The sequence below is a fragment of the Rana temporaria genome, chromosome 10 (genome assembly GCF_905171775.1).
Source record: "Rana temporaria chromosome 10, aRanTem1.1, whole genome shotgun sequence".
In the NCBI taxonomy this organism is placed as follows: Eukaryota; Metazoa; Chordata; class Amphibia; order Anura; family Ranidae; genus Rana; species Rana temporaria.
The window spans coordinates 53,517,029-53,530,209 of NC_053498.1; the positions used below are offsets into that span (position 1 = coordinate 53,517,029).

Here is a 13,181-nt window from a genome sequence, read left to right on the forward strand (position 1 = left end):
CACTCCCACCACCATGCTTGACTGTAGGCTCCCACCACCATGCTTTACGAAAAATATGTAGAAGAATACGTATCGGCCTAAACTGAGGATTTTTTTTTTATATATATATTTATGGGGGATATTTATTATAGCAAAAAGTAAAGAATATTTTTTTCAAAATTTTTGCTTTATTTTTGTTTATAGCGCAAAAACTAAAAACCGCAGAGGTGATCAAATACCCCCAAAAGAAAGCTCTGTTTGTGGGATAAAAAGTTCGCCAATTTTGCTTGGGAGCCATGTTGCGCAATTGTCAGTTAATACGACGCAGTGCCGAATAGCAAAAAGTGGCCCGGTAATTGACCAGCAATATGGTCCGGGGCTTAAGTGGTTAAGCAAGCTGAAGTTAGAAGGTGGCTGGCTACCATGCACAGCTGCATCAGCATTTGCACTCTCCAGTTTTAGTAAACCAACCCCTATGGATCCGATTAAATCAAAACTAGTCAGGAAACCGAAAAGCATTGCATTGGGTTGTGTTCTCATGTGATGGCGAGTACACTTTTGTTCAGGAACTTTTAAATAAAACTAAATAAAAGTGAGCAAACAAGCCCTAAAAAGACAAGTTGGTGTGTTGACAGATTCCTTGAAACTCTACCTCTGTAGCTGATCCTCTGACCATATATGAAGCCTTTAATGAACACTAGAGACATGTGAGATATGGTTAGGTTTGCGCCAGAACTCTCGAATATTGCAAATGTTTGGACCCGAACCACAAAACCCTATTAAAGTCTATGGGACCCGAAAAATCAAAAGTCTCCATTTTGAAGGCTTTAATGCAAGTTATTGGCCATAAAAGTAGGGGGCATGGACACTGCCCTGGGGGACATGTATCATTGCAAAAAAAAAGGAGCTGTGATTTTAATGATGCTTAAAGTGAACAAAATCTGAATGAAAAATTCATTTAAATATACTATAGTGCCTGGTGGTCCCCTTAGTCTGCCTGTAAAGTGGCACATCTGTACTGTGTATAGAACCTGCTGCAGCAACATTTTCATTGCAAGCTTTTTTTATTTGGATGATGCTGCAGCTGGTGCAGAGAATTTGCCTGCTATACTCTACAGCTGCTGGCAGACGTGTTGCAAGGACCTGTGACACCCTTTGCTATACCATCATCCCCGTCAGTGGAGGCTGCTGAGAGGTCATTGGATATAGCGGGGGGTAGACATGAAAGAGGAGGAGGAGAAGAAATGTGTCCCTTGTGTGTGGCTTTCTGGTGTTCCTGTGTGATGGGAGATTATGCCATGCCTTGTCAAGCATGTGGCACTCAAATGGCTGGTGTTTTTGCCACACTTGATCTGCTTGCGGCAGAGATTGAAAACTGCAACAGTGCGATCAGCTGCGCATGTGCTAAAAAAGCCCACTCAGCTGAGCTGTGGGAAGTGGGCGGGAGATAACAGCTCCACAATCTTATGGGATAGGGTAGATGCTCTCTACTCTTCCATGATGACTGCCTCTGGAGGACATCCTGCCTCACTGGGGTTGTTTCTCCACCTCCTCCATTGCTCTTTCTGGTACCCAAGTCGCATCAGTGACCTTATCATTCCCTCCATCCTCATCATCACTGGAGCCAACGTGGCATGCTGGGGCTGGGGAAACATGACTGCCAATTTGTTGTTTATCAGTGTTCTCCCCTCTTTTTAGGCTCAAGTTACTCCCTTCCTCTACCACAGAACGAACATCAGAATTAAGTAATATCTGCGCATCCTCAAGAAGCAAGTGGCTGATGCTGTGTTCAATAATTCAGCTGACTCCTCCATGCATGATGCTGGAGCTATGGCAGGAGTAGCTGTGAACAAGGAGACAGAATAAGCCGCTCTGGCAGCTGCAGTGTCTGTGCACTAAAGTCAGCTTGGGTCATAGAGTATGATTGGTAGCAAGTTGGCCTTTCTCCAATCAGTTGGTACCATTCCAGTCAGTAAACTGTCCATAAAAATTATGAACAATGCTCTAGCTATCACCTGACTAAGTTCCTTAGGGACTCTTGGGTGTAAGCCTGGTCCTGGTGACTTATTTATATTAAGTTTTTCAAGTCTATTTCTGATACTGGCTTCTGTTAGCCATGAGGGTACATTCTGTGACATGTTATTAACATTTCAGCCTTAAAGCGGGAGTTCACCCATTTATTAAATTTTTTTTTTCTCCCCTTAGATTCCTGCTCGTTCGGTCTAGGGGAATCGGCTATTTGTATTAAAATATGAGCAGTACTTACCCGTTTTCGAGTTGCATCTTCTTCCGTCGCTTCCGGGTATGGGTCTTCGGGAGCGGGCGTTCCTTCTTGATTGACAGTCTTCCGAGAGGCTTCCGACGGTCGCATCCATCGCGTCACTCGTAGCCGAAAGAAGCCGAACGTCGGTGCGGCTCTATACTGCGCCTGCGCACCGACGTTCGGCTTCTTTCGGAAAATCGTGACGCGATGGATGCGACCGTCGGAAGCCTCTCGGAAGACTGTCAATCAAGAAGGAACGCCCATTCCCGCAGCCCATACCCGGAAGCGACGGAGAGGATGCATCTCGTAAACGGGTAAGTACTGCACATATTTTAAAACAGATAGCCGATTCCCCTAGAGAAAACGAGCAGGAATCTAAGGGGAAAAAGTGCCCTCTAAGGGTGAACCCCCGCTTTAATTACTATATCCCCCCCCTTTCCTTTGTGAAAACTGCGGAAGAAAAAGCATTTAAAACCTTTGCCTTAACCTTGTCTGTTATAACTAATTTCCCTTCCTCATCCTTTATGGGGCCAATATGTTCTGCCCTCACAAACGTTTACAGCACGTTTCACTATCTGATTCATGAAAAAAAAAAAAAAATTCATATTACTTTAATTAGGAAGGTCATAATAGAAGATCTGCAGTAGCTAGAAGATATGAATATGACTTCCAAACAACCTATAAACATTTGTAACTGTATATGTTTTCTGAAATGTAAAGAAAAGAGTTTCAAATTGTATACTCACCACCTCCTGCCCAGCCCGGAGGGCCGTTAGGTCCTGTGTATCCCCATCAACTGAAAGAACAACAGTTAGGATGACTATATATCCCCAGGAATTTTGCCAAGCACAAATGTAAATTCAAGATTATACTAACTTTATTTTTAAATGACAAATATTTAAAAAGTACCACATTGAACATTATTTGTGCAGGGATGTTTACAAGAACTTACCAACAGTTTCAGTAGTTGTGTTCCTCTTCTGCTGCATCTGTGGATCCTGTGAATTTTTCTCATTTTTAATCACCTGGCTGTATATTGCTTCCTGTGTATAAATAATAAGAATTTTTTTTTTTTTAGAAGATGCAATAATTCATAGTACAGACTATGGGGCTTAATCAACTGCAACTGCTAAAAAGTCACCCTTTTCGTAACATGATATCTATTTTTCATTAACCACTTGACCTCTGAAGCCTCGTACACACGAGCGAGGAACTCGACGGGCGAAACACATCATTTCCTCATCGAGTTCCTTGTTAGGCTGTCGAGGAACTCGACAAGCCAATTTTCTCCATTCCCGTCAAGGAAATAGAGAACATGCTCTCTTTTTGGCTCATCGAGTTTCTCGACAGTTTCCTCGACGAAAATGTACACATGACCGGTTTCCTCAGCAAAAAAATATCTCCCAGCAAGTTTCTTGCTGGTTTTTGCCGAGAAACTGTGTGTACGAGGCCTGAAAGATTTACCCTCTTTATGACCAGGCCATTTTTTGCGATACGGCACTGCGTTATTTTAACTGACAATTGTGTGGTCGTGCGATACTGTGCCCAAACATAATTTATGTGCTTTTTTCCCCACAAATAGAGCTTTCTTTTGGTGGTATTTGATCACCTCTGTGGTTTTTATTTTTTCGCTATAAACAAAAAAAGTCAGAAAATTTGGAAAAAAAAACAATATTTGTTACTTTCTGCTATAAAACATATCCAATAAAAATTGAAAAGATAAAATGTCTTCATCAATTGAGGCCAATATGTATTCTGCCACATATTTTTGGTAAAAAAAATCCCAATAAGCGTATATTGATTGGTTTGCGCAAAAGTTACAACGTCTACAAACTATGGGATATTTAATTTTTTTTATCTATTTATTTATTTTTTACTAGTAATGGTGGCGATCAACGGGATCGGTAACACTAATACAGGGATCAGTGTTAAAAATATGCACTGTCACTGTACTATTGACACTGGCTGGGAAGGGGTTAACATCAGGGGCGATCAAAGGGTAAAATTTGTGCCTGACCAGTGCTTTACTACTGTGGGGGAGGTGCTTGTACTAGGAGAAGGCATGGATTGGTGCCCCTGCTTTGCCGGAAACCCAGGATCCATGCCTTCTGTAAGGAAAGAACCGATATTCTGCTTGTATACGGAAGCATCTGTGGGGGCCAGCGGACATCGAGTCCGCTGTGCCTGCCAATCAGCTCCCGCTGTGTCTAATCACAGCAGAAGCAGGAAGCTGGCGGTGCCAGACCCGGAGGTGCAGGATTAATACTATGTACGTATTACTGTGCAGTCTCAAAAATAGATGATAAGCATAATAGTAACAATAAACATGATAGTAACAATATCTCATTATGTAACCACTGATATCAATGGTAAACGATGAGCATGGTAATAGAAAATGAACATAAAAATAGCAATAACATCTCATGATATGACCACAATAAATTCCATAGTTCACCAAAGGCAAGATTGTATAAAATCATAATTGTGAGGTAATGCCTGCAGGACCTATGGCCTCACTGGACCTGTTGAGGTAGAAATTGCATAATAACTTGAAAGTCTGGGTATGTATTGATAGAAACACGGCATCCGGTAGCGCTACGCTTTTCGTGGAGTATGCACGTGATGTGTCTAAAATGAAAATTTTATATGTAAATGACACATGGACAGGTGTAGGGTCAAACCCCCGACACCAAGTTGCTTACTAAGGTTTGTATGTTGATGGTGTGGTGGTGACCCACACATTAAACAACCCAGTTGGGCATAGAAACAAGAGGCATCACTGTGGGCGGAGAGATAATAAATGAAATTGGACCTGAGGGTCATAGGAAGTTGCAAGATAGTGAGGAAAAGGTACAGAGGTCTGTGCTAGTGAGGAAAAGGATGGGAAGGGGGTGGGATTTAGCAGGTTGTAGTGATCTCCTAAAGCAGTGGTTCTCAACTTGGGGGTCGAATGACAATTTGCCAGGGGTCCCCAAATCCTTGGCTGTTCCTGAAGCCCACACAGCTCTCCCAGGCTTCTTGCGGCCTCCCAGCAGGGCTGTCCCTGGAGCCCGCGGCCACCCACTCAGCCTCTTTCGCAGTCACCCATTCAGTTCATGGCTTGGCTGGGGGGCAGAGACTAGAGATCAGCTGACTGATGAGGAATGTGAAGTGGGAGGGGCTGGAGGAGACTATCTCCTGATTTCAGCATAGGGGGTCACTGCTGCAAGACACTGCAAAGTCAGAGACACAGTGAAGCCAGAGAAACAGTGCATAACACTACCTGTGATTATAGTTGCCATTAAAAGTCCCCACTACAGTTCTCAGATCAGCAGATAACCTTGATCAAGAGCATTTAAGTTGGCTGATCAGAACTCCCCCCAGTGCTGCCACTGATCCCACTCCCCCACCAGCCACTGCCACTGATCCCAACTCCACCAAAATAGGGAATACATGGAAGGGAGAGGAATAGAGGGAGAGGAACAAAGAAAAGGGGAGAGAAAGAATAAGAGAAAGAACAAGAAAGACGGCTAGAGAGGGATGGGGGGAAAAAAACATGAAATTAGGATATAGAGGGATAAAAGGGAAAGAAAGGAGAACAAATAGAAAGAGTGGTACATCCTAAAATGTACCAAAAGGGGTTTTAATACTGTACAGGTGGAAGGGACTCGGGGAGCGCTAAATGTCCCTGGGTTAGGGACGCAAACTACTTGTCTTACCTTGGTTGCTGACAAACCATGCTACAATTTGTTTTTTATTGTTAGGGGTCCCCAAAACTTGGGAAATTTTATCAAGGGGTCACGGCACTAGAAAGGTTGAGAACCACTGTCCTAAAGGGTAGCTGTACCTTTATTATGACTTTACCTAAATCCAACCCTACTAAGCTACACTGAGATAATCATGCTTCCTTCCCTCCAGAGCTGCTTGCTTACCACCTCTGCTGTTTACATCCCAGCGGTAAAGTCATGTAAGCGGAATACCACATCAAACTCTCTCTTTCGGAAGCTTAGGTAGCTGGGCATTTTCCTAACCCCAACTTTACCACAAATCTTTAAGTGGTTGTAAACACATACATATAACTAATGAAGTGACTGCCTCCGGTAATACACAGAAGTGAAATAAATCCTCCTACATACAGTATCTCACAATAGTGAGTACACCCCTCACATTTTTGATTTTTTTGTATTATATCTTTTCAAGTGACAACAGTGAAGAAATTACACATTGCTACAATTTGTATAACAGTGTAAATTTGTTGTCCCCTCAAAATAACTCAGCACACAGCCATTAATGTCTAAACCGCTGGCAACAAAAGTGAGTACACCCCTAAGTGAAATGTCCCAATTGGGCCCGATTGCCATTTTCCCTCCCCAGTGTGATGTGACTTGTTAGTGTTACAAGGTCTCAGGTGTGAATGGGGGACAGGTGTGTTGAATTTGGTGTTATCGCTGTTAATCTCTCATACTGTCACCGGAATTTCAACTTGTCACCTCATGGCAAAGAACTCTCGGAGGATCTGATTTTTTTTTTTGTTGCTCTACATTAAGATGACCTAGGCCAGGCATCTCCAAACTACGGCCCTCCAGCTGTTGCAGAACTACACGTCTCATGAGGCATTGTAAAACGCTGACATTCACAGACATGACTAGGCATGATGGGAATTTTAGTTCCTGAACAACTGGAGGGCCGTAGTTTGGAGATCCCTGGCCTAGGCTATAAGAAGATTGCCAAGACCCTTAAAGTGAGCTGCAGCATGGTGGCCAAGACAGCGGTTTAACAGGACAGGTTCCACTGAGAACAGGCCTCGCCATGGTCAACCAAAGATGTTGAGTGCACATGCTCAGCATCATATCCAGAGGTTGTCTTTGGGAAATAGACATATGAGTGCTGCCAGCATTGCTGCAGAGGTTAAAGGGGTCAGTCTGTCAGTCAGGGCCGGCCTTTAGGGTGTGCAAGCTGTGCGGTTGCACAGGGCGCCATGGGCAACAGGGGCGCCATGCGGCCGCCACAGCTCGCAGAATGCACAGGTCACAGACTCGTAGTCAGTTTAACATGATTATCATCACAGGCAGGGGCGGGTGCACGGGTTGCTCAGCAGCACCCCGGTGCTGCAGAAGGGGGGGCGCCGTGGCTTTTGAAGTGTCAGACTGTTCCCCTCCCTCCTCCTCCTCTCCTTGTTGTCTCACACACAGCAGGTGGTACTGGGTAGCTTTGCGTAATGCAGCTTCTAAGTTCTAATGGTGTGAGGAGGGAACTGTCGCACTGAAGCCGGGACTGACAGACTGAGTCGTCTGAAGAAAAGTTACACTAAGGCCAACCCCCCTTATCTAGCAGGCAGCAGCACAGCCAGGTACGTACGGTACAGCAGGCACAAAGCACACCATCCATGACAAGCAGCACAGATGAACTTTACTTCAGCTGTTGTTTCCATTTCACTTGCGCCCTGGCAATCTACCAGTGTGGGGGGGGGGGCCCTCAAGACCCCATAATTCTCCCTGTACCTCTGTGCCGGCTGGCAAGCATCTCTTACTATACAGGGGAGGGGGGCAGCGCTCGGCAGCTCTGTTTCTTCAACCAGCACAGTTCACTTCCCGAGTGTTAGTGTATACAATGGAGAGGGGGGGCTTCTGACCCGAGCAGACACCAGATTTAGTCCACAAGTTTGTCCCTCTGCTGGTACTCTGCAAACTTGCCGAAGATGCTGACTGAGGGGTGTACTCACTTTTGTGAGATACTGTATATGCGCGGCTTGGTAAGGTTTTACACTATTGGAGCGTTTCTTTTAATGTCCTGATGATAAAATTTATGGGATGATGCAGAGTTGACAAGTATCTTACAACCAACTACCTCTGAAGAGAACCCTTGGAACTGCTCTCTGATGATCCAAGTTGGGCTGTTTGGTTCTAAGCTCTGATGACCTTTCTTTAACTAGAGGGTCATATATAGTCGGTAAGCTTGCACTTTTTCCATAAGAGGTGATGGCTTCACGGAATATATCTTCTTTGGGTAATGGATGCTCATCACATCTACAGTATATGATTATATGAACACTTATGCCGTGTACACACAATCGTTTTTCATGATGTAAAAATTGCCATTTTTTTAATTGGTCATTAAAAACGATCGTGTGTAGGCTCCAGAGCATTTTTCTCGACGTGAAAAATGGGCATTAAAAATTTAGAACATGCTCTAATTTTTCTCGTTGTTTTTCACGTCGTGAAAAACGGTCGTGTGTAGGCTTTAACAATGGGAAAAAAACACGCATGCTCAGAAGCAAGTTATGAGATGGAAGCGCTTGGTCTGGTAAAACAGATTCCTTGCCTGGCGGAGTCTGCCCCATGTGGAAGGGGCTTTAGGGCCCCCCGCTCCCTCGTCACAGAATTTGATTGACAATGGCTCTCGCTGCTATTAATCTACCGAGTGAGGAGAGAGAGAGCTGAGAGAAATGCTGCTCTCATGCTCTGCTTCCACCACCACCTGCTGACTGCTGCCATGCAGACTACTGGACTAAATACAGGCACTCATATCTCGCCCTGCTCCTGTGGAACTTCCTCTGCAATTTCAGGCTCACTGACCAGGTACACGACAGCCCCTATGTGCACTCCTGCTTGCCTGGCGAGTGTTACCCACTGAATGGTAAGTCTTGTGCCCTAATGCTACTAAGAACTCTCTCTAACAACCTACCATCAGTTTCTAGTAGCTGCCTTCTCAGGTGAGTCAGAGGGCCTCGACCTGGACTTCTCTGCACCCAAATCCAACTCTGCCATCAGGATCTGTGGTAAAGGCAGCACCCAGTGGAGGGGGTGGCTGGGGGTGCTGGAGCTCGAGTGTGCCCCGAGTCTCGATAATCCCTAATAGCATTATTAGCCCTGAGCCATTTCCACGGGCAAGGGGGAACGATCTCCCGCTTATGCAGCGTGGCCGAATGACTTCACTTATGATGGACGTCCCACTGGTCCAATGCCGAAAACGCAGAACGTGTGACATCCATCATAGGTGCCGCCGGGTCCAGGAGGAGGCGGGAATGACACTGCCGCCACGCTGGGCACAGGGTGATCCCCGCTTGCAGTGCATGTGTCAGGGGGGTCAGTGCATGTGTCGGGGGGGGTCAGTGTATGTGTCGGGGGGTCAGTTTATGTGTCAGGGGGGTCAGTGTAGGTGTCAGGGGGGTCAGTGTATATGTGTCAGGGGCGTCAGTGTATATGTGTCAGGGGGGTCAGTGTATATGTGTCAGGGGGGTCAGTGTAGGGGTCTGGTAAGTCAGTTTAGTGGTCAGCATGGATGGGCACTGGTGACCCAGGCAGCATCCAACAAGTGAGCCTAACCCCCCCGCCAAGCAGTCAATTGCCCCACGCGCGCCGCCGCCAGGCTTGGACTTTGGACTGAAGCCTCTGGTCTTTTTCACACCTAGCAACTCCCCTGGCAGCACCTTAGACTTTGCACCTTGGCCCTTCTATGGACTCTCACTTCCACAGTCAAGCAGGTGTAGCATTACCCTCAGAGGAGCTGCTGGTTGTTTTGGGTGGCACATTTACCTCGTGGCTCTTCCGAATTCCTAGGGGTGAATGGTGCATATAGCAATAGTAAAAGAATGTCCGCAACAATTGTCTTTGCTGTGCTCTTTATTACCCAGCCGGGTAAAAACAATGAACTGGTGATGAAAGGGATAGAGTTTGCAGGAAGACGGAAAACAGCAGATTTAGCCGTAGTATTTGGAACAGTCCTGCTCCCATATGTAACACTTTCCGTACCACTTCTGCCTGAGTGGGTCTAGTGTACCCGGACAGGCCCCTCACACTGACCTGGCAGCCGGAGCATCACTCGAACATTTGTAGGATAAAGTCTCTGCCACAGACCCTCCTGAATGGACTTCAGGGAGACGCCTCTGCCACAGGCCCTCTCTGGTTACAGTTATGGAGCTAATCCTCCTTAGGTGAATTACACCTGGATCTCCTTCTTAATGTCGCCCAGGTACCGACTGACAGGTGATCAATCCCTCAGTGTCCGGCTACCTTGATCCCCGGTGGTTTGTCGAAGCCCTTTTGGATCGCCAGCCTCTCATTGGCGCTCCTCAGACGGACTCCCCACCGAACAGCAATACCACTTGGGATCCTCAAAAGGTGGGAACCCAGTCGCTTAATGGGTCCCTGTCGCTGCTCAGATGCTCCGGGCCAACGTGGCCCCGGAAGCAGGAACACCGCGTGGCACGCACGCCCCGGCCAGGTAGGCCATAACGTGATGTGGCCACCCTAAAGGTGGGTGCCACACTGGACGAAGAAGACCCAGAACCAATGGCGTCTGCCCCATAAATACCCTCCCCCAGAATGCACAGCGAAGCTACACCCTCTTGATTGGCTGCTGGGGAAGAGCACCCAAACCTTGACTCCACTGCTGCCATCTACTGCACAGGGGTGGAAAGAACACCCCAGCACAACAGAATGAGGCCACAGCACAGCCAAGCTGAGACAGAGACCCTGTTTTAAACATAACAATTTGGATCAGAGTTTAACTACACTCTGAACTACACTCTGATCTCCCCACCGGGGAGTAACCAGGCGCTACACAGGCATGCTGGGTTCTCTCCATCTGTGTCCTCAGGTATCCAGCCCAGCACAGATTTCTCATAGCCACCTGTGTCTCCTCCATGGCCAATGCTACTGCCTAGTTTCAGCTGCTACTAACAACTCCTTGTAGCCCAGTAAGCCCCCTAGTGGGACAGATTTCCTGATCCATGACAGTATGACTTGATCAGGGGTTGGCTGTTGCTGCAATGCTAGGCCTATTTTTAACATTCAAGTTATTCCATAGCTCCAACTGTCCCTGATTTTGAGGAACTGTCCCTGATTTGGAACAAAGTCCCTCTTTCACCCTCATTTGTCTCTCATTTTGGTCTGATCTACTTTCAAAAAGTGTTTCCCAGTGCTAAACCTTTCATCCAATTTCTAAATTGCTGCATTTGTAAAGAAATCGTAGTAAAAAATAAAAAAAAACACTTGTGGGTTTAACTAATAATTTTAGGGGGCATGGCAGGGTGTGTGTCCTATGCCTACATACTTTTGCTAATAGATGTCCATCTTTCCCTTCTCAAAAAGTTTTGAGGTATGCAATGTAATAGGTGTTTGTTAGCATGTGGATGGGACTTAAAGGGAACAGGCGACAGTTCCTTGCTTTTAGCATATTGTTTTAACAAAACAGTAACAGTTAACTGTACAATGAAAGTGTAGCACCCCCTTTACTTTCAGAAAGTGCACTACGCTAAAGTTAGTGGGAGAATGAGAGAGATAAGTTGCTCTCATTCTTAATTTTGTTAAATTTGGCTGACAAGTTCTGGATTGTTCTGTGGGTCAGTCTGCGTTTCAGGAATGTGGTGCCATCCCTGGGCAGTGGATGGCGCCAGAGAGATCCAGGAGGAGCCGCTTCTTCCCAGCAGCCAATGAGAGGAGTTAGGCCTCGCTGTGCATGCTGGGAGGGGGTATTTCTGTAGCGGAGGCCGTTGTTCTGGGTTCTTTGCGGGTTCCTGGTTCCAGGTGCATCACCCACCTTTAGGGTGTGGGCAAATCGCGGGCCCCACCACTATGGCCTACCTGGCTTGGGGTTGCGCGCCACGCGGAGTTCCTGACTCTGGGCCCTCCTGGCCTGGAGCAACTGATGCCACCAAGGGGCCCCAGTGACTTACTGGGTCCCCACTTCTACTGAGAAGATCCCAGGCTGTATGCTGTTCGTTGGGGGATCGGCTTGAGGAAAACCTGGAGGCAGGTTATCCAAAAGGGGTTGAACGAACCATCAGGGATCTGGTGACCGGACATTGACAGGTACACTTGCACTGTCAACCGGTGACCCTGACGTGATCTATTGGGAGGATTCGCTCTGTTGTTCACATTGTCAGCATTGAGCCTGTGGCAGAGGTTTCATCTGGCATCCTAATTTAATCAGAGCCAAGTCAGTGGCAGAGACTTGTTCCTCCCAGCAACCTAGAGTGACACCCTGGCTGCCAGGCCTGTGGCAGAGGTCTGTCCAGGGGCACTTCACCCACTCTGGCTAGAGTGGCGACGTATTGTTACAGCTGTAGAAGAGCAGGACTGCTTTTCCTTATCCAAAGCCTGATACTGCAAAGTTACTTTATTTCATCAGCCTTTCCTGTCTACCTCAAGTTGATGTTGGTCGTGTTGGACCAGGAAATAAAGCATTCAGAAAACTTCATCTGCAGACTGGACATTCAATAACTGCTCTACTCACTACCTTCACCCCTAGACATCACATAGAGGTAACTTAATACGCCGATCCCAAAACAATCAGCGGCTCCTGAGGGGGTAGTGCTACATAAGAATGCGGTGCTTACATACAGAAAGTTACATGAAGTCTGCTTCCTTAGACCCCTTTCACATTGAGGTGGTTTTCAGGCATTTTAGCGCTAGAAATAGCACCTGTAAAATGCCTGAAAACTGCCTTCATTAATTTCAGTGCGACTTTCCACACTGGGGCGGTGCACTTGTGGGACATTAGGAAAAGTCCCGCAAGCAGCATCTTTGGGGCAGTTTAGGAGCACTGTATACAGCGCTCTCAAAATACCCTGCCCATTGAAATGAATGGCCAGCACTTTAAAAGCGCTCCGCGAGTGGCCAAAAACAGCGGCACCACCACTTCAATACAGGGCACTTATACACCCTCCTGCCCAGACCAATTTTCAGCTCTCTCACATTTTAAATGACAATTGCACGGTCATGCGACGCTGTACCCAAACAAAATTTTATAATTTTTTCCCCACAAAGAGAGCTTTCTTTGGGTGGTATTTGATCACCTCTGGGGCTTTATTTTTTTTGCGCTCCAAATAAAAAAAGGAACATTTTTTTTTTTTTTAAATAAGAAAATAATTTGTTTATGTTACAAAACTTTGTACATAAGCAAGTATTCTCCTTCACTGATGGGCACTGATGAGGCAGTACGGATTGGCACTGGTGAG

At 46.4% G+C, this 13,181-nt stretch overlaps 1 protein-coding gene across 2 annotated transcripts in view; it reads right to left on the bottom strand.

The window, feature by feature from the left end:
* Nucleotides 1-13,181, bottom strand: part of EPS8L1 (EPS8 like 1) — a 234,433-nt gene that overhangs the window by 54,809 nt on the left and 166,443 nt on the right. For both annotated transcript variants that reach the window (XM_040327622.1, XM_040327623.1), the window contains 2 exons: nucleotides 3,195-3,285; nucleotides 2,989-3,038 (listed from right to left, as the gene is read on the bottom strand). In XM_040327622.1, the coding sequence (XP_040183556.1) occupies nucleotides 2,989-3,038; nucleotides 3,195-3,285 (141 nt within the window). The remainder of the gene's footprint in view (nucleotides 1-2,988; nucleotides 3,039-3,194; nucleotides 3,286-13,181) is intronic.